At 44.4% G+C, this 20,172-nt stretch overlaps 1 protein-coding gene across 1 annotated transcript in view; it reads right to left on the bottom strand.

Annotated features, from left to right (window-relative positions):
- Positions 1-523: 523 nt before the first annotated feature.
- The window catches only part of PAH (phenylalanine hydroxylase), an 89,123-nt gene continuing 69,474 nt past the window's right edge, over positions 524-20,172 (bottom strand). Inside the window, exons 6-13 of the mRNA XM_010853423.1 lie at positions 18,541-18,737; positions 14,757-14,892; positions 13,588-13,657; positions 10,049-10,105; positions 8,107-8,202; positions 7,454-7,587; positions 3,212-3,327; positions 524-1,131 (exon numbers count right to left, since the gene is read on the bottom strand). Coding sequence (XP_010851725.1) covers positions 1,088-1,131; positions 3,212-3,327; positions 7,454-7,587; positions 8,107-8,202; positions 10,049-10,105; positions 13,588-13,657; positions 14,757-14,892; positions 18,541-18,737 — 850 coding nt within the window. The 3' untranslated portion in view covers positions 524-1,087. The remainder of the gene's footprint in view (positions 1,132-3,211; positions 3,328-7,453; positions 7,588-8,106; positions 8,203-10,048; positions 10,106-13,587; positions 13,658-14,756; positions 14,893-18,540; positions 18,738-20,172) is intronic.

Genomic DNA, 20,172 nt, shown 5'->3' with positions numbered 1-20,172 from the left:
AAACTACAAAATTGAGAAAACTCTAAAGTTTTTCTTAATGAATTTAAAATTCTCAAATTTGTTGAAGATTTGCTATTTAATAATGTATTAATTCAATGAATATTTACTGAAAATCTACCAGCTGGGATTTTAATTAACATCTACTGCATCTTAAAGGGGCTTCTTGGGTAGTGCTAGTGGTAAAGAACCCACCTGCGAATGGAGGAAACTTAAGAGACTTGGATTCTATCCCTGGGTTAGGAAGATCCCCTGGAGGAAGAAATGGCAACCCACTCCAGTATTCTTGCTTGAAGAAACCCATGAACAGAGGAACCTGGTGGGCTACAGTCCATGGGGTTGCAAAAAGTCAGACATGACTGAAGTGACTTAGCATGTATGCATTGCATCTTAAATGTCTTCAAAATGTCTCCCCAAACAGACTTGACAATTGATTGATTGGAAAATGATACTGCAAGTTGAATCAGATGGAAAGTTCTACCACCTTCCATACCAGTGTTTATGATGATAATAAAACATACAGAAATATTTTGATATTACATTATGAATTTTAATATTTGTATTGATTTTAATAGGCTTCTGAATTAAAGAAAATCTACATAGGCAAAATAACAAAGCAGTAAGTAGAATCATAGTTCCCTGAAACAGAAAAAGACTTTTGTAGGTTAAAATTTATATTAAATCCAGAAATTCAATTCTGATAGGCTTGTGTTTCACAGTGAGGGATAGATCCCTTTAGGAATTCTCTACAGCAAATGAAAGTATTTAGGAAGGTTGAATAAAACAGGTCCCAAATTTTCATTAACTTTGATGAAATGTGACAGGTTATTGATTTTTAATTCAATTCAGAGTATGAGATTATCATCTCTAAATCACAGATGATCCCAAAAGATCTACCATTATGCTTTTGGGTATTATTAATATGCTGTCATTTCATATGATTTTATTTGTTGACCCGCCAACTTACTCTCGAAAGGATTTAAGGCTGTCATTTTGAATTAAGACTTGTTTTTTACACTTTTTAAGATGAAATAAAAGAAGTAGGTGGATTTCCATTGAGAGATTCTCAGTTTAGGTTCTGTCCGTGACTTCACTTTAATTTCTGGAGGGCACTGCAAAGGATCTCAACTTCACCTACAAAGGAAAACAAAGGAGCCACTTATACTGTAAACAAACACCCTTCAAGTATCTGCAGTGTGTAAAAGGCTAGGGAATCAGTGGGGTGTGTGGATACACTAGGTACTACCCCAATCTTCAAGCTGACAGCTTAGTTAGGGTGATAAAATCTGAGCCATTACAGATGATTCCAAGTTGTAGGAAGTGCTTAAGAGCTATTAATGTAATTAAGATTCTTCTTTCCATAGTCTATTTCTCAGGGAAGGAGTTAATAGTTTTCTCCCCAGGGAAATCACTAGCTTTTAAGTTTCCTTTTCACATGACCATCCACAGATGCTCGCAAGGGGCTAAGCCACAGAACCTAAAAGTAGGGTTCACATAGCCCCCCATCCCCACTCCATGTCAGGATTCACTGGGGCTTCATTACAATACAAATCCCTGACTCATATCACACATTCAGGGATAGTCTTGGAGTACAACTCAGGACTATCCATTTCTAACTAGCTCTCCAAGTGATTCTGAGACACACGAGGTTGGAGAAGGCATGGTCCAAGCAGATAACTCAGCCTAGATCGCCAGACCACCAGACTAAGTAAGGTATGATGGAGTCACTTTCATTCATGCAGGTTCTCACATGCCATGGGGCCACAAGGACACAGACTCTTCATAGAAGTGGAAGGGGACTTGGAGACAGACCAGCCTTATTCCTGCCTAGGTCCTGAGGACAGTATAGAGATGATGGGGCCTTATATAAGGTCACAAAACTCTAAGCACCCTCCAGTTCCTAAATCTGTCATTCAGTGATTTTTAGAAACCTCTTATAAATAATAGTCTTTTAAAGTATTTTCGCTTTCTCAGGGGAAATGAGAAAGAGAGAAGAAAAAACAGCTATGGCCTAACCCTTCTCTCTCACACCTCAGCCTCCAGAGCCCTTGGCTGGCCTCTTCGGTGAACAGGTTATTCCAGCTGAGTGTTCAAGATGGCATCTATGGGAGGGAATCAGCCTTGGACTTTATCAAAATGGCTCATTATGGGAGGGAGGCCATACCTGATGTGAATGAGTATAATGGGCTAGTTCTACATATTAGCAGTGGTCTCAGGCAACATCACAGGGGTAGAGAGGGATACGCCAAGCCCACCAGCCCTTCTGGCCTTTGTTAGAACATTTTTACAGATAGAAACTCCCCACCCCTCGGACTAGAACTTCTCCCTTTAAGCTTGATCCTTTGGTGGTTTTTTCCATTCATTCAATAGCTCTTGAGTACCTAATATGATCTTTAGGAATATGGATAACTGCTGTGGATTTGACAGCAAACCTGACATGGCCCTCTGCTAAAGTCTAGTTTGAGAGACAGACAAGCAAACAATTATAAAATAAAATAAAAAACCTATGATAAGTGCTCTGAGAGAGGGATCTATGGGAAGGCCAAAACGTAGGAGGGACACCCAAACCAGGCTTACCCTAAGAAGAGACATGTATGAAGATTAAAAGATAAACTGGGATGGGGTCCCTAAATGGGAGTGGTAAAGAGAGTATTTTAAACAAAAACTGTATAGGCAAAGGCCAGGGGAAAGCATGGGAACTAAGAGCTGGTCAGTGTTGCTCGAGGGGAATTTGAAGGCTAGAAAGAATCAGGAGATGAACACAATAGCACAATGACTTTTTAAGAACAACTATTATAATATTCTTGTTGTCCAGAAAAAATAAAAGGTCAATGGATGAACTACTCTGTGGCTGATAAAGTAGATAAAAATTTATCCTTAGGAGCTGGTATTCCAGGCAGAGTAAGGTCCAGTGGACACTTAGAGGGAAAGGAGTGAAAATGCAAAGGAGAAAGAGGAACGTGGCAGCAACAAGCCAGGGTGGAAAGGTGGTGGGTCATCAGAGGTGGCATGGGGTCCAGGAAGGTCAAAGCAGAAAGGACACTCAAGGCAATTCTGGCTTTTTATTGCTAAGTTTTTCTCTCTCAATAAGTCAGTGGCTTCCCTGGAAATGCTTTTCTTAAATATTTAATACATTTCTTACTGTTCCTCTGACGAAGGTAAGAAAACACAATCCTCTATGAGAGAATGGCCTCGAAGGGCATATGTTACTTACTACTGATGGAGTCAGCCAAAATCTTAAGTTGCTGGGTGTTGTCCAAGACCTCAATCCGTTGAGTGTATGGGTCATAATGAACTGAGAAGGGCCGTGGAATTGTGGCAGCAAAGTTCCTGAAACCAAAATCATAGGTCTGAATGAAGGCTACCATTTGGGGAAAAATAATTTTAAAAGATTTTTCAGTGGCATTCACTTGGTTATTAGTAGCATTGAAACCTCACCAGGGGCTTTAGTACTGGGCTGAGAAGTGAAATGGAGTTTTAGGTCTTCTTTGGGAAGCCTTTGTATGTGGTAGGTGTGTCTGTGTGTATACAAACACACTTATGCACATGCCTCCAAAATGTCAGAAGTAGCTTACAATAAAAGCACAGTATACAATAAGACCAAATTCTTATCATTAAACAAAATAAAAGGAGTAAGTAAAACCTAGCCAAAGAATGTTATAGAAGAAAAAAAGAAGCTCTGAGATGCTTGACCATCAATGCAAAGAAAGAAACATGGTTCCCAAAGTTGAAGACAACACTATGAATGAAACTCAACATGGATTGAGGGCCTCCTATGTTTGAGAACCATAGCAAGTTTCAACTGTTTTATACTCTTAACAACTATTATCACTAAATTAGTCTTCATAAAAACCTTAAGAGGAAGGTACCATTTTACTATTCCCATTTTATGATGAGGAAACCGAGGCTTGAGGAAGCTAAATAACTACTAAGGCCATGCTGGCAATACATTATAAAGAAGGGAAAGGACATGGGTAGTCTGAATCTGGCCTGGCCCTCCCTGGCGCATCACTCCTGGGCCTGGGAGGAATCTTTTATTAGTGACTATGGATGCATGAAGAATAAGTGGTTAAGTATCCTTCCCCATCTCTTCTTTGGAAAAAGCTTTCTCAGTGCAGCTGGTGACATGAACCAGAATAGTAGTAGACGCCTGTGGCTCTGCCTGCTCTTCCTCTCTTCCCTCTTATTCCCAGGCGCCCCTTATTTTTTCTGTGGGGAATCGACCTCCCCCACTGCGGGTATATGAATTGAACTATCAGTCTGAGGCCCACTCAGCCCTCCTCAGATCAAGCAGCCAGGTGTGTGAACAAACTCAGACCCATCTCTGCTAGAACTTGAATACCGAAATTGAAAATGGTTGGCATGGTTTCTTTTAGTCGGGATGCTCTGAGGGTATCCCAGAGATGCTCAGATCCCTTCCTTTTTTGAACTGTGTTCTTTAGAATTCTCTTTCATTCTGTGAGCCAGCTCTCAGCAGATGAGAGCTTTTGTGTCTCCTCTGGGCTCTAGACACTAGCAGTGAGTGAGTGCGCTCCGTCATGTCCAACTCTCTGCCACCCCATGGACTATATAGCCCACCAGGCTCCTCCACCCATGGGATTTTCCAGGCAAGAATACTGGAGTGGGTTGCCATTTCCTCCTCCAGGGGATCTTCCTGACCCAGGGAATGGACCCGTGTCTCCTGCATTACAGGCAGGTTCTTTACCACCGAGTCACCAGGGGAAGTGAACACTAGCAGAGCTGGTGGGATTTCAAAGAGAGGCCCATGTCCTGGCAAGGTCTTCCCTGTTGGCCTGGGGCTGAGAACTTCCTGAAGGGCCTGTCCATATGGGAATCTCAGTGCAACTCAGCAGTTAAGAGTACTGGCTCTGAGTTCCACTGTCTGAGTCCACACCCTGGGCCAGCCACTTACTAGCTGTATGACTCTGAGTGAGTTACTTACCCCTTCAATGTTTCTGTACCCCTATCTGCAATTTGTGATCTTATTTAATGACTAAATGAATTAATATCTGAAAAGCACCGAGAACAGTGTTTGGTACAAAATAGCTACCAGGCATCTAGAAAAGTTAAAGTGTTAGTCTCTCACATGTGTCCGACACCATGGCATGTAGCCCACCAGGCTCCTTGGTCCATGGGACTCTCCTGGCAAGAATACTGGAGTGGCTAGTCATTCCCTTCTCCAGGGGATCTTCCCGACCCCAGGGGTCAAACCCCTGTCTCATTCATTGCAGGTGGATTCTTTACTGTCTGAACCACCTTACCTGTGACTATAATTACCTTGGTGGATTAATGCATGAACTCACAAAAATCCATAACCCTAAAGGAGTCCCAGGAATGGCAAAGTGGAACCTTTAGGGCTACAGGAAGACTAGGTTCCCAGTAAGGGTGAAAATTTAGGAGAAAAATGGGAAAGAATGGCAGGAAGGACCTAAGGGCCCTGGAGAAAAGAGTAAAGGGAGTCATTTGGGGTCAAAGAAAGTACATTTGTGGGCTACCATTTTACTGTTGGTTACCTAAGTCTGGTGCATTCAAAGCTGACATGCCCAGCTTCATGGGATCCCAGAAGCCTGTAAGACTTATATTTATTATGCATCACTGCTAAGATATAGCAAAAGAAGTGGTAAAAATGGATTCATGGTTGCCCTGTCTAAGTAGACCTTCTGCCCAGACTATCTCCTGCTGGGAGCAGTGTGGCTCTAGCAGGTTGATGGCAGAGCCATCTTCTTGGAGGGCTGAGAGTCTCAGAGTCTTGGTACCACTCCACCAGTCTGGTGCTGAATTGCCTCTGCGATTGGCACATTTGCCAATTACTCACTAATTCAGAGGATGAGATGGTTGGATGGCATCACGACCCAATAGACATGAGTTTGAGCAAACTCCAGGAGACAGTGAAGGACAAGCAAGTCTGGTGTGCTGCAGTCTGTGCGGTCGCAAAGAGCCTGACATGACTTAGCAACTGGACAATAGCAATACCGAGTGCTTGCTATGTGTCTGGCACTGTTCCTGAAGTGGAAGGAAAGAACAGAAAGGACAAAACTCCCTATCCTCATAGACCTTAAATCATACAAGATTTTAGACATTAATAAGTACTAGGGATAAAAGTAAATCACAGCGTGGGTAAGGACTACTTGGGGGGAGAGGGCTGGGTAGTGATTTTAAGGAAGTTGGTTAGAGAAAGACACACAAAAAAGGGTAAGTGTGGGTAAAGGCGTCAAGGCTGTAGAATCAAGATTTCCAGGAGAAATATCAATAACCTCAGACATGCAGATGACACCACCCTCATGGCAGAAAGTGAAGAGGAACTAAAAAGCCTCTTGATGAAAGTGAAAGAGGAGTCAAAAAGTTGCCTTAAAGCTCAACATTCAGAAAACAAAGATCATGGCATCTGGTCTCATCACTTCATGGGAAATAGACGGGGAAACAGTGGAAACAGTGTCAGACTTTATTTTTGGGGGATCCAAAATCACTGCAGATGGTGACCACAGCCATGAAATTAAAAGATGCTTACTCCTTGGAAGAAAAGTTATGACCAACCTAGATAGCATATTGAAAAGCAGAGACATTACTTTGCCAACAAAGGTTCGTCTAGTCAAGGCTATGGTTTTTCCAGTGGTCATGTATGGATGCGAGAGTTGGACTGTGAAGAAGGCTGAGCACCGAAGAATTGATGCTTTTGAACTGTGGTGTTGGAGAAGACTCTTGAGAGTCCCTTGGACTGCAAGGAGATCCAACCAGTCCATTCTGAAGGAGATCAGCCCTGGGATTTCTTTGGAAGGAATGATGCTGAAACTGCAGTACTTTGGCCACCTCATGCGAAGAGTTGACTCATTGGAAAAGACTCTGATGCTGGGCAGGATTGGGGGCAGGAGGAGAAGGGGATGACAGAGGATGAGATGGCTGGATGGCATCACTGACTCGATGGACATGAGTCTGAGTGAACTCCGGGAGTTGGTGATGGACAGGGAGACCTGGCGTGCTGCGATTCATGGGGTGGCAAAGAGTTGGACACGACTGAGCAACTGAACTGAACTGAACTGAAAGGCTGAAGGGGTGGGGGGTGAGTTATGCACATACGTGGGAGATTAAAGTGACAAGGGACTTTGTGGGGTGAGAAGACACCTAGGGCTGTTTGACGGGGGTACCTCTGTGGCCACTCTGAACATAGCAGAGTTCAGGGGTGGACCTGGTGGCCGCACTGAGCAAGGATAAGGTGGTAGGCCTGTCTGCAGGGATCATCATGTTTGGCTAACAAGCTATGAAATGGGGTCCTGCAAAGGAAGGCACTTCTCTCAACAGGGAGTGGAAAGAGAGAGGGTGGGGAGAGAATACTGTCCGATGCACGCCGCTGCTGTAGGCACTGGAGTCCATTCTCCTGCCCAACCTCCCACAGGCCGGCGGCACCAGGTCAAGTCAGGAGGTCCCAAGGGCTGCTGGCCCACCGTGGTTACCATCTCACCTCACTTTCTCCTTGGCATCATTAAAACTCTCAGCCACATAATACAGAGGCTGGAACTCTGTGATCGTATACTCCTGGACAGCGGTCTTCTCCAGTTCCAGAGGAAGGAGCTTTGGCTTGTCTGATAGGCAATACTGCGGGTCCCAAATGGAAAGTCGTCATGGTTACGTCAGGGCTGCTGGTCCCTGCCGCGTCCCCTAGGCTATTTGTGCATCCCCTCCCACCTTATCCTGATTCCTTCCATACCCTAGTCCCAATGCAGATGAACTAAATTATTTGCACATACTAGACAGTAATCAGGATCAAAAGGAATATTTTACCCCAACCATTTTCAGGTAAGGTTGATCAACAGAGGGTGTGGGAGCAGCCACATTTTCTAGCATGTGTTTGTCTATGTCCCAATGCACAGTTCAATCCTAGATTCAGGAGGCCCCTCTGGTTTGGAGACCTATGTATCTGCAGTTCAATTTCAATTTCTAAATCCCACAGTCATGACCAAATCATAGCTGCTAAGAGGTCAATCACTTGAGGAGAAACCCCAAGGTTCAGTTTCAAAGTGGATATAAGAGGGTTTTGACAGCATAAAGGGAAAATGAATGGTCTGCTGTACCTACCACTCTCAAATCCATCCATAGTTCCTGTTCAGTTCATACCTGTAATTCACCAAAGGATGACAGGAGCCCAGCACCATATGCCTTTATGGAGTCTCCTTGCTTGCAGAGCCCAAACTCCACAGTAAACCAGTAAATCTGAAATGGAAAGTCAAGTTGAAAGCATACACAAGGAAGCAGCAGGTGACCCAGGGCCAGAGACAAGGTGCCCAGGTGTGAGTTTGTGCAGGTCTATGCTCTGAATCAGCCTGATCTGGGGTCATGGTTTTGTGTGCTATGCCTTACCCTATCCAGTTACCTGTTGAATTAAGAGTTGGCTGAATGCAAGATGCTGAAGCTGAAACTCCAGTACTTTGGCCACTTGATATGAAGAATTGACTCCTTGGAAAAGACCCTGATGCTGGGAGGGATTGAGGGCAGGAGGAGAAGGGGATGACAGAGGATGAGATGGCTGGATGGCACCAACTCAATGGACATGAGTTTGAGCAGGCTCCAGGGAATGACAGGGAGGCTGCTGTGCTGCAGTCCATGGGGTCGCAAAGAGTCAGACACGACTGAGTGACTTCACTTTCACTTTTCCCTTTCATGCATTGGAGAAGGAAATGGCAACCCACTCCAGTGTTCTTGCCTGGAGAATCCCAGGGACGGCAGGGCCTGGTGGGCTGCCATCTATGGGGTCGCACAGAGTCGGACACGACTGAAGCGACTTAGCAGCAGCAGCAACTGCAGAGAATGTGAAACCTGGGAAGGCTGTCAGAACAGAGTCAGTCTGAGCTCCTCACATACAGATGAGACATCTTTAACCCAGAGAGGTCAAGTTACATACATACAGTGACACAGCATCTCAAGGGCAGACCAAGGGGCCCAAGACTATTCCCAGATCAGTATATTAATAATAAGATTATTTTTGAGAAGCTAGGTTGGTAATGAATACTTTTATCATAATTACAGCAGGTAACTTAATGCTCTGTGTTTGAGTTTATTTTTTTCTTACAAATGAGAGGTTCGATCAAGTTCTGCAGTTTCCTTGAAAGTTGCTTTTTGTATCACCACAGCATCTGGCGTTTAAAAACTTACATCCACACAAATTTAACTCTTTTGATCCTCAAGATCCTCATGATGTACTTTTGAGATGGAAATGATATAAAAAATTGTATCCATTTTTAGAGGTGAGGGTGCAAAAGCTACTTGCCCAAGGTCTCAGAGCAGCTGGGCAGTGAGAAAGGATCTGGGAGGTTTCAACCTTCTCTTAAATTAAATTCACAAACTTCTAAACAGATATATCATAATGGCAGGGAAGCCTGGAGTGCTGCAGTCCATGGAGTGGCAAAGAGTCAGACACAACTGAGCAACTGAACTGAACTGAACTGAATGATATGTGTGCATTAATCTGTAGTCCCTAGTTCCGTTATATAGTTTTATTTCTTTTCTTCCAAGCTGAGCATATTATTTAAAAATGTGGCCTAGAGGTTAGGGAGGGAATCACTCAAGTTGGAAAGGGGTCTACAGGAAGGAAAGCCCCTGCTGTGGTGCTCATCCATGGTGTCTATGGATGACAGTCATCACACTCCTGGGGAAGAGAGTGTTTGGTTAGAAGGGAAAAGCCAGTTCCCACTTCTACCTTGGATCTGAGAAAGGAAAGATCCAATGCTGGCTCCAGTGTTAGGTAGAAAGTAAATATTTTGTTTTCAAAGATGTGAATCTAGACGACTACCTACCCACTCAAGGGGGTTCTCAACGACTATCATTATAGCCTGTTGGTGCTTTCAAGACATACTGTTAAAGTTACATGTAAACATCTGCATGTAGTTGATTTCAAAATCAAACCACTAAGAAGAAGTCAAAATGTGAAATGTCACTTGTGCAAATGTAAGCAAGGCATTCAGATTTTTTCTATTTTCAAATGATCTGGCTTTCAGGAAAGCAGCAAAGTTTCAAAGGCCCAAGACATTCCCACCATCCACCAGGGAGAGAGGGTACTTACTGTTGCAAGTTTTTCAATGTACTCATCAGGTGCACCCAGGGAGGCAAGGCCGATCTCCTGTAACGGCAGAGAAACCGGCACTGACATGGCTGGGGTCTGCTGACCTTCAACCTTGACTCTCAGATCCAACCTCGTATTTGACCACAGGAAGGGGATGGGTGGCTAGATACATTCAGAAGGGCCCAGGTAGACTCTCAACTGTTCTGTCAAGGCTTCCCTGACCACACTTCACAGAATCACAGATCTCAAGGATGGAGGAAGCCTTTCTCCATCACTTGGTCCTCTATTCACTTTACAAAAGAGAAAACCAAGGCACAGAGAAAAGAGATGACCTGCTCAAGGTCACACGGTAGGTTGTGTCTAACGTTTCAAGTTCTGATTATCCTTCCACAGTTCAAGTGGAATATTCCTGGTGCACCAGATGGGACTTCATCAAGCCCCCTGAAGATACCATAGGAGACTTGCTGTGAAGTGCTTGACATCTGTCCAGGTATATGCATAGCTGGAGAGTCTGAGATGTCACGGGCCACCTCTTATTACAGGTCCCAACTCAGAAGCCCCTAGTGGTCTCTGACTCTTTTACAGCATTTGCTCCAGACTCATTTGCAGCAGACAAAGCACATACATATATATACAAATATATATATGTGTGTGTGCATATATATTATATTTCTTTCCTACTAATATGCATTCATTCATTCCAAAAATATTTATTGAATGCCTTCTATGTGACGGGCAATGTACAAAATTGATAAAGATTCCTGACTTTTACATTTAAGTGGATAAACAGTAAATAATAAGCATGTCATAAGGTGATAAGTTCTTCGGAAAGAAGAACTTTCTCTTGGAGAAAGGGACAAGGGGGATCCAGCGTGCCAGAGAAGCAGGGGTGGGGTCGGGGGCTTTGATTGCCCCATCCTTCATTTTCTGTTTTTGGCTGTACCGGGTCTTTGTTGCAGCTTGCAGGCTCAGTAAGTGCAGCATGCAGCTTCTCTAGGCATGCGGGATTAGTTGCTCTGCAGCATATGGCATCTTAGTTCCCCAACCAGGGATAGAATCGAACCTTCGAATGCCTGCATTGGAAGGCAGATTCTTAATCTCTGAACCATCAGAGAAGTCCCGAGGCTGTGATTTTAAATAAGGCTCCAGAATGGTTTTAAAAAATCACTGTGTTGCTGTTGTTCAATCTCGAAGTCATGTCGACTCTTTGCAACCCCATGGACTGAGGCATTCCAGGCTTCCTGTGCTTCACTCAATTTGCTCAAACTCATATCCATTGAATCGGTGATGCCATCCAACCATCTCATTCTCTGTCACCTCCTTTTCTTCTTGCCCTCAATCTTTCCCAGCATCAGGGCCTCTTCTAATGAGTCAGTCATCACATGAGGTGGCCAAAGTACTGGAGCTTCAGCTTTAGCGTCAGTCCTTCCAATGAACATTCAGGGTTGATTTCTTTTAGGATCGACTGGTTTGATCTCCCTATAGTCCAAGGGACTCTCAAAAGTCTTCTCAAGCACCACAATTTGAAAGTGTCATTGGAAAGGTGATATTTGAGCAAAGACTTGATGAAAGTGAGGCTGTTATTGGCTCTGATGATAGCGGAGGAAAGAGCATTGTACAGGCCAAATGCACAGCCCGTGAAAAATCTCTTTAAGGAGAGGCAATGTCCTCCTCCAGGGGATCTTCCCGACTCAGAGGCTGAACCCACGTCTCTTACGTCTCTTGAACTGGCAGGCGCGTTCTTTACCACTAGCACCACCCGGGAAGCCCAAGTCTAACAGAAGTCATCATCAATAAATGCAGGTTGAAAGGGTTCCCTGTTCTCATAGCCACTATTCTTTGTGAGCCCAGATCTTGCCTAAAACAAGGAACCCAAAGTGGTTCATCCCCAGTCCATTCTGCACTCCAGTGGGAAACTAGTCCTGCTTTTAGATCAAAAAAGAATATGCTCAGGGAACTCAAAATAACTCTCTGCTTTGGAACTGCCCAGGTCAAAATTGGAACCAGGAACATGGATGAGCCAGAAGCTCCTGTCTGCTGACTCAGGTAACTTCCAACCCCTCTGTGGGGATCCCCAAATTGGAAATGGCTTAAGGAGGATGGCCATTTAGCCTCTGACTGGGAAGTAAAACTTTTAGTAATGAGAATAAAAACTTCCAGTCCTAGTTTGATAGCAATCTATGACATCTTGGCAGCAGGAACCACACTTCTGAAAGTCAGCTACTCCTGTGGTGACACTTGCACAGCAAAGGTTCACCTAATTTCTAAACACTCCCACTTCTAAAAGTCCAACAATCTCTGAACTTCGCAATTCCCCCAAGCCCACATAAGGTGGCTCAGTGGCAAAGAATCTGCCTGCCAATGCAGGAGGCACAGGAGACAGGGGTTCAATCCCTCGGTTTGTTAGATCCCCTGGAGGAGGAAATGGCAACCCACTCTGGTATTCCTGCCTGGAGAATACCATGGACAGAGGAGCCTGGTGGGCTACAATCCATGGGGTCGCAAAGAGTCAGACATGACTGAGCATCTAACACACATAAAAGCAGTTGTTTTCTTTGTTTAGAGAGGCTGTGTCTAACAAGTACAGTTTTTCCTTGTTCAGTAAGCAGTTAATTTTGCTCTCTGTTTATTTCAGCTACCATGTAGCAGCCTCCTCATTCAAGAGTAGAAATAGTTCTTTCTTTCTGGCTAAAGGAATATGCTTAAGTGATTCACATACAATCCCATTACTATGAAACTCATCCTTGTCCCAGCATTTGCTCATAGGTCATTCTATTTGATCGTTATTCCTCCTTGTGAGGAAGGAGACTATCAGGAAGGGCTCTTTATTGATCCACTTCTGTGGTGACTGGCAACTTGCTCCGGGCTACTCAGCACTACCATTCCACTCTCCCACCATCCCAGTTGCCCAGCCATGGTTTGGGGCTGCCTCTCAGTGCCAGAAGAGAATTTGTAGGATTCTTTCACTCATCCAAAAAGCATTTTTGAGCCTGCTTACCACTGTAATAGATGAATCAAAGCTTAGCTTGCTGCCTTGATGATGGTGAGAAGGCAGCTGGCTCTTTATTTTTTGCCATGAGTCAGCCTATTGGCACTAGAGTCTTGGCAAATGCCATCTTACTTACTTAAAACATATACAAAAATGATTGCCTGATAAGGTAGAAAGTGGCAAAGACCCAAAATATGAGGGGAAAGATCCACGAGAACTTGGAAGAAGACAAGGTTACTTCTGCATGGGGATCTGGGAGGTTTTCACAGATGAAAAGGCTCTTAAACTACATCCAGTAGGACAGGTGAAATTAGCTAAGTCAATAACACACAATTCCTAGGACAACCAAATCACCAGCTCCATGCTGTGGTCCCTGGAACTGGTAATTAGCCAGCCCCATGGGACCACATTCCCACCTGTGATGGGGTCACAGAACTATACCTGGATTCCACCCTCGCAGAGGACATGGGAGCCCCTCCATGGGTTCAATTTATCTGAGCAATCCAGGTCTCACCCTGTAACTAGAAGTCTAGAGAAATTAACCGCTCACCTGGGAAAACTGGGCAAAGCTGCGATCCGAAAACAAGGGTACATGTCCCAAGAGCTCGTGGCATATGTCCCTGAAAAACAAAAAGCACAGAGCTTGGAGGGGAGGTGGGCTATAAGCTATGCAGGACTCAGTCTTTCTACACAAGGAATGGGCAGAAAGCAACAAGCAACTCATTCAGTCTTATAACCTCATTCCTAAGAATAAGGGGTATGTAAGGCTTGGTATCAGTTGAAACAAGATACAAGAGAAAAAGAAGGGAAAAGAAATGTAAGGGACAGGACAGAACACAGTAGCCAGGGGATTTTGAGCGTATGCCCAGTGGGATGCAGAACAAAAGAGCCAGTACACCTATGGGCAGCCATACACCTGAATGAACTGTGGATCACAAACACTTCCCATCCCAAGTCTTCTCCTTGGTATTGACATCCCTGGGCAGATACAATATGCTCAGTTATTCTCCATGAGAACTAAATAATAGTAGTAGAAGTAATAATAATAGTAACAACAACAATAATAATATTAATGATGCTCCTGTCTTATCCTGGAGGGGGCTGACACTGGTTACAGGAGGAAACTTACATTTATTTAACACTCTAGGTGCCAGATTTACTAGTAATAGGTCTTTTCTGATTTCTAGTAATGAATTTTGTAGGCTGGGAAAGATCATTTGGGGTATCCTGCTGACTGATCACATAAACTACTTCAGTTCTAGCTGTCTAAGGAGATGGCTACATGCAAAAATAAGAAGCATAGTGGCCAGACATTCTGTATCTTCAGCTGAGACCCAACCTAGGCAAAGAGATGAGAATCATCTAGATGTGATCCAGGAATCAGGAAGTGTTGAGACCACCTGGCTGTCATTTGTTCCTATTCCCATTTGGCATTTCATAGCTTTGACTTTTCTACAGTCTCTTTGGAATTTGAATGTGAACTCTCATTCTCTCATCTGAACCTTTGATTCAGAAGATGCCTAAATCTCCAATCAGTACAGTCTATTTGGATGGGGAAAATCCCCAGAAGAGATGAAATTCCCTTGTTGCACTATCATCAAACAATGCAGGCAATGAGTCCTGTGGACCAGCCCACAGTGAGTCCCAGCCTTGTTCCTGGAGCTGGGTGAGATGCAACTCACTGTGGCTAGGAACTGATAGCAAAAGGACAGTACTCACGGTTCTGGTGTATACATGGGCTTAGACCCATGTCTGATGTACTGAGTGCAGTGGAAGACTCGGAAAGCCAGGCCACCCAAGAAATCCCGAGAAGAGAGCAGGCCAGCCACTGGTCGGAGGCGGAAACCAGTGCAACCTGGGAAGCAGAGGAGAAAGAAAACTCAGAGCCCATCACAGGGAGCCAGAGGGGCCTGAAGACCACTGGGGAGGAAAGCAGTACATTCAACTGTCCAAGAGCACGGACATGGACGCCAAGCAGAACTGACTTCAAATCTATCCTTTAGTACTTTCTAGCTGGGTGATCTGGGTTAGGCCACTTCACCTCTCTGAGCCTGTTTTCTCATGGGCAAAATGTGGGGAAATATTTCTTAAGATTATTCTGAGAATCAGAAGAGCTAATAAGTATAAAAGACTTAGAGCCTAGCACATGGAAACTTCCAGTAAATTTAAACTTTCATTACTGTTTGTTAGGGTGGAACACTTATTCCTTACTTCTCATGTTTCCAGAGTAGCAGGGAATTTTCATTCTGCTTCCCAGGAGGGAAGAATATGAAAGGAGCACTTCTAGCTTTTCTGTAGTGCTTTCCATATAGCTCATATAGGTATACCCCATGAGGAACAGTGACTTCTCTGACTGAGAGTTTGCGAAGAGGAAATGAATATTCTCAACTTCACCCTCTCTGCCCTTTCTCTCTTGACTGTCCACACAGGAACACATTCTAGTCTGCTTTTAGCCAGCCAATGACTAGATACTGTGCCACTGAATTAATTGGCAAGTTAGTTTACCTAATCCAGGGGTGAAACATTAGAAAGTCCATTTTGCCTACACATCTATACCACATTCTTGAAGCAGCTTCTATTGGTAATAAAATACCAATACCATTTTGATCACCCATCCTCTGGCTCTTGTATCTGTCTCTCAATCTCCCTAATTTCAGACTTGGAAGGAGAATGGTAACGACCATGATCATGATAGTAATAGCTGCTGCTGCTGCTGCTGCTAAGTCGCTTCAGTCGTGTGCAACTCTGTGTGACCCCATAGACGGCAGCCCACCAGGCTCCCCCGTCCCTGGGATTCTCCAGGCAAGAACACTGGAGTGGGTTGCCATTTCCTTCTCCAATGCATGAAAGTGAAAAGTGAAAGTGAAGTCGCTCAGTCGTGTCCAACTCTTAGGGACCCCATGGACTGCAGCCCACCAGGCTCCTCCGTCCATAGGATTTTCCAGGCAAGAGTACTGGAGTGGGGTGCCATCGCCTTCTCCATAGTAATAGCTAACACTGTATCATACCCACCATGTGTCAGACACAGGTTTAAGCACTTTATATACACGAATTAATCCTCATCGTAACTCTAGGAGGTAGAGCTCCTATTCTCTGCACTTTACAGATGGGGGACCTGAGAAGATGCAGCGATTAAAGCTCTGCCCAAGGTCACAGCTACCAGCACTCTGGCTTCAGAGTCTGTTTCTATAATCGCTACTTGATGCTTCTCTTCTACTGCTCATGGGGTTCTCAAGGCAAGAATTCTGAAGTGGTTTGCCATTGCCTTCTCCAATGGGCATCTGGTCCCATCACTTCATGGCAAATAGATGGGGAAACGATGGAAACAGTTAGACATTTTATTTTCTTGGGCTCCAAAATCACTGCAGATGGTGACTGCAGCCATGAAATTAAAAGAAGCTTGCTCCTTGGAATAAAAGCTATGATCAACCTAGACAGCATATTAAAAAGCAGAGACACTACTTTGCCAACAAAGGCCTGTCTAGTCAAAGTTATGGTTTTTCCAGTACTCGTGTATGGATGTGAGAGCTGGACTATAAAAAAGGCTGAGCACTGAAGAATTGATGCTTTTGAACTGGGGTGTTAGAGAAGACTCTTGAGAGTCCCTTGGACTGCAAGGAGATCCAACCAGTCCATCCTAAAGGAAATCAGTCCTGGATATTCATTGGAAGGACTGATGCTGAAGCTGAAACTCCAATACACTGGCCACCTGATGTGAAGAGCTGACTCATTGGAAAAGACCCTAATGCTGGGAAAGATTGAAGGCAGGAGGAGAAGGGGACAAAAGAGGATGAGATGGTTGGATGGCTTCACTGACTCAATGGACAGGAGTTTGAGCAAGCCTGGGAGTTCATGATGGACAGGGAAGACTGGCATACTGCAGTCCACGGGGTTGCAAAGAGTCAGACACAACTGGGCAACTGAACTGAACTGTACTTCTCTCCTAGGCACTGGTGCAGTATATAGTCCACTGGCTTCCCTGGTTGCTCAGATGGTAAAGAATTTATGTGTAGCACTGAAGACCCAGGTTCGATCCCTGGGTTGGGAAGATCCCCTGGAGGAGGGCATGGCAACCCACTCCAGTATTCTTGCCTGGAGAATCCCTGTGGACAGAGGAGCCTGGAGGGCTATAGCCCATGGGGTTGTAAAGACTCGGACACAACTGGAATGACTTAGCACATACTTCTTTCCCACCCCCACCTGCCACCCCACAAATTGGTGGCACAATGGTAAAGAATCCAGCTGCCAACGCAGGAGACATGGGTTCAATCCCGGAGTCAGGAAGACCCCCTGGAGGAGGAAATGGCAACCCATTCCAGTATTCTTGCCTGGAAAATTCCATGGACAGAGGAGCCTGATGGGCTACAGTCTTTGGGGTTGCAAAACAGTCAGACATGACTGAGCACACACACACACACAACTGCTAGCATTGCTGTTGTATTCTTCTTGTTATTGGCCATAGCAACACAGGTAATTAGCCAAAGAATATCTTTAAGACTCCTTTGTCCCTTGGCTTATGTGTCTTAGACCCTCAGGTTGAAGTTCATTTTGCTTGAGCCCTGCTCTTCTCTTTATCTGAATAGTAAAGACTCTAAATAGAAGGGATTCAAAAGGTCATCCAACTCACTCCCCATCTAGTCCAGCTCCCACTTCCCTCCCTACTAGGTAGCTTCCCTGGCTTCTTGCCCTAGAGCTGGCCACATCGTCTCTGCATAGCTCTGAGGCATAGAAAACTCTTCCTTCTATAACCTATAACCTATAACCTGGTCTGTCTCCCTAATTTCCCACATTTTACCTAGCACATAGTAGGTGTTTAACATGTGTTGACTGTTTATCTTGGTTTTGCTGAGTCAACAGCTCCTGGCAGAAAAGAAAACACTTTTCTCCCCTGAAATGATGGGCAGGTCAGTTCAATCACCTGTTTACCTACTGAGTTACTCAGATTGCAATGCATCCCAAACTCAGTGAGCACCTACTACACATGAGCGCTAGGCTTTCACGTTCAGTATTTGATTTCATTCTCACAATTTACCTGTGAGAAAGACTAAATGGTGGATGGTCTCCATTTGACAAATGACTAATCTAAGGAAGGTTCTCCCAACTAGAGAGGATCAAAACAAGATTCCAAAGATCAGATAAATAGACAGGGCTCAGATCTCTTGGCACCAATAGTACATGTCTTACACAAATGCACACTGCAGCCAGCTCATAACATAGCAGGAGCTGCGGGGAGAACCCTGACTAGACACCTTGGGCTTTGAGTATTAGAAAAACCTTTCAGGGATATAAACATGGCAAAATCCACACCGGATGCCTTTTCTTGGATGACAGTGTTATACCGGTGGGGCCTGGCAGGGAGGCAGAGCCCAGCAGTGAAATATTCATTTTCCTGGGAAAATCAACCTGCCTGCATCAGCAAGAACACAATCACACTTGCCTAAATTTCCTTCTCTTCCCCTTTCCATCCCCAGCCCCCAATCTTTTGACCCAGATGTGCACTTACTCTGCAGAAACTGAGAAACCTCTTCGAGCTGGGGAATGTTATCTTCGCGGAAGCCGCAATACTTTTCCAGAAGGGGGAAAATGTGGTTGTGCTCATAGCAAGCATGGGTCTTATACAAGGACTTCAGGGTCCTGAACACCGTACCCCATGTTTTTTTTTCTTCCTCCGTGTATTCCACTCGAGGAATGGGCTGCCCACTAGGAAACAGACATGAAATATTTGTCAGCAGCAGGGCAGGTGCAGAGGAGAGGGTGAAGGAGCTTGGGCAGAGGGACATGGGTCCAAAGTCCATGAGCTGCCACCCCAGAAGACAGTGGATTTCCTATTTCATAAGTTATTTGAAAGAGGAAAATTCCACTTCTTGATATAGGAAACATTCATGTGACTTGGTTAAGCAACGACAGAAGCTTGCAACATTACCCACTGCACCAAGGATTTCTTCTCATTTGGGGAAACCACTGGGCTTTTCTGCTTCTATCTTCTACTCTTTACCCAGTGTGGAAATGCACTTACCTTCAGAAGTACATTTAACATTTAGCATTTAACATAAATGTGTAAAGTAGCAGGGATAGATAATAGGAGGATGGGGACTGAGACAAGTGAAGAATACATCCTCTTTCTGAACAAAAGCATCCAAGCTCAAGCAAAACAATAGTGTTTTGTATTGTCAACTAAAGCAACCATACCTGTGAGCTCAAGTGGATTTACTATATGTACCATGAGTTTGAGATCCCTTGTTGAGTGGGCATAAACTTGCTGGATTTGGTATTTCTGCCCCTAGGATGTTATAAGAATATTTAAATGCATGCTAGGTAAAAAATCTGCTTACCCAGCATCTGTTGCTATGACATAACAAAACTATGGAGAGTTTGCTAAAGTACATATATTGGACCTACCCCTCATGAACAGTATGAAAAGGCAAAATGATAGGATACTGAAAGAGGAACTCCCCAGGTCGGTAGGTGCCCAATATGCTACTGGAGATCAGTGGAGAAATAACTCCAGAAAGAATGAATGGACAGAGCCAAAGCAAAAACAATACCCAGTTGTGGATGTGACTGGTGATAGAACCAAGGTCCGATGCTGTAAAGTGCAATATTGCATAGGAACCTGGAATGTCAGGTCCATGAATCAAGGCGAATTGAAAGTGGTCAAACAGGAAATGGCAAGAGTGAACGTCGACTTTCTAGGAATCAGCAAACTAAAATGGACTGGAATGGGTGAATTTAACTCAGATGACCATTATATCTACTACTGCAGGCAGGAATTCCTTAGAAGAAATGGAGTAGCCATCATGGTCAACAAAAGAGTCTGAAATGCAGTACTTGGATGTAATCTCAAAAACCACAGAATGATCTCTGTTCATTTCCAAGGCAAAACATTCAATATCATGGTAATCCAAGTCTATGCCCCAACCAGTAACACTTAAGAAGCTGAAGTTGAACGGTTCTATGAAGACCTACAAGACCTTTTAGAACTAACACCCAAAAAAGATGTCCTTTTCATTATAGGGGACTGGAATGCAAAAGTAGGAAGTCAAGAAACACCTGGAGTAACAGGCAAATTTGGCCTTGGAGTATGGAATGAAGCAGGGCAAAGGCTAATAGAGTTCTGTCAAGAGAACGCACTGGT

This window comes from Bison bison, unplaced genomic scaffold (assembly GCF_000754665.1).
Source record: "Bison bison bison isolate TAMUID 2011002044 unplaced genomic scaffold, Bison_UMD1.0 scf7180017864327, whole genome shotgun sequence".
In the NCBI taxonomy this organism is placed as follows: Eukaryota; Metazoa; Chordata; class Mammalia; order Artiodactyla; family Bovidae; genus Bison; species Bison bison.
The sequence above is the reverse complement of the archived record's forward strand: the minus strand, read 5'-3'. Positions and strand labels throughout refer to the sequence as shown.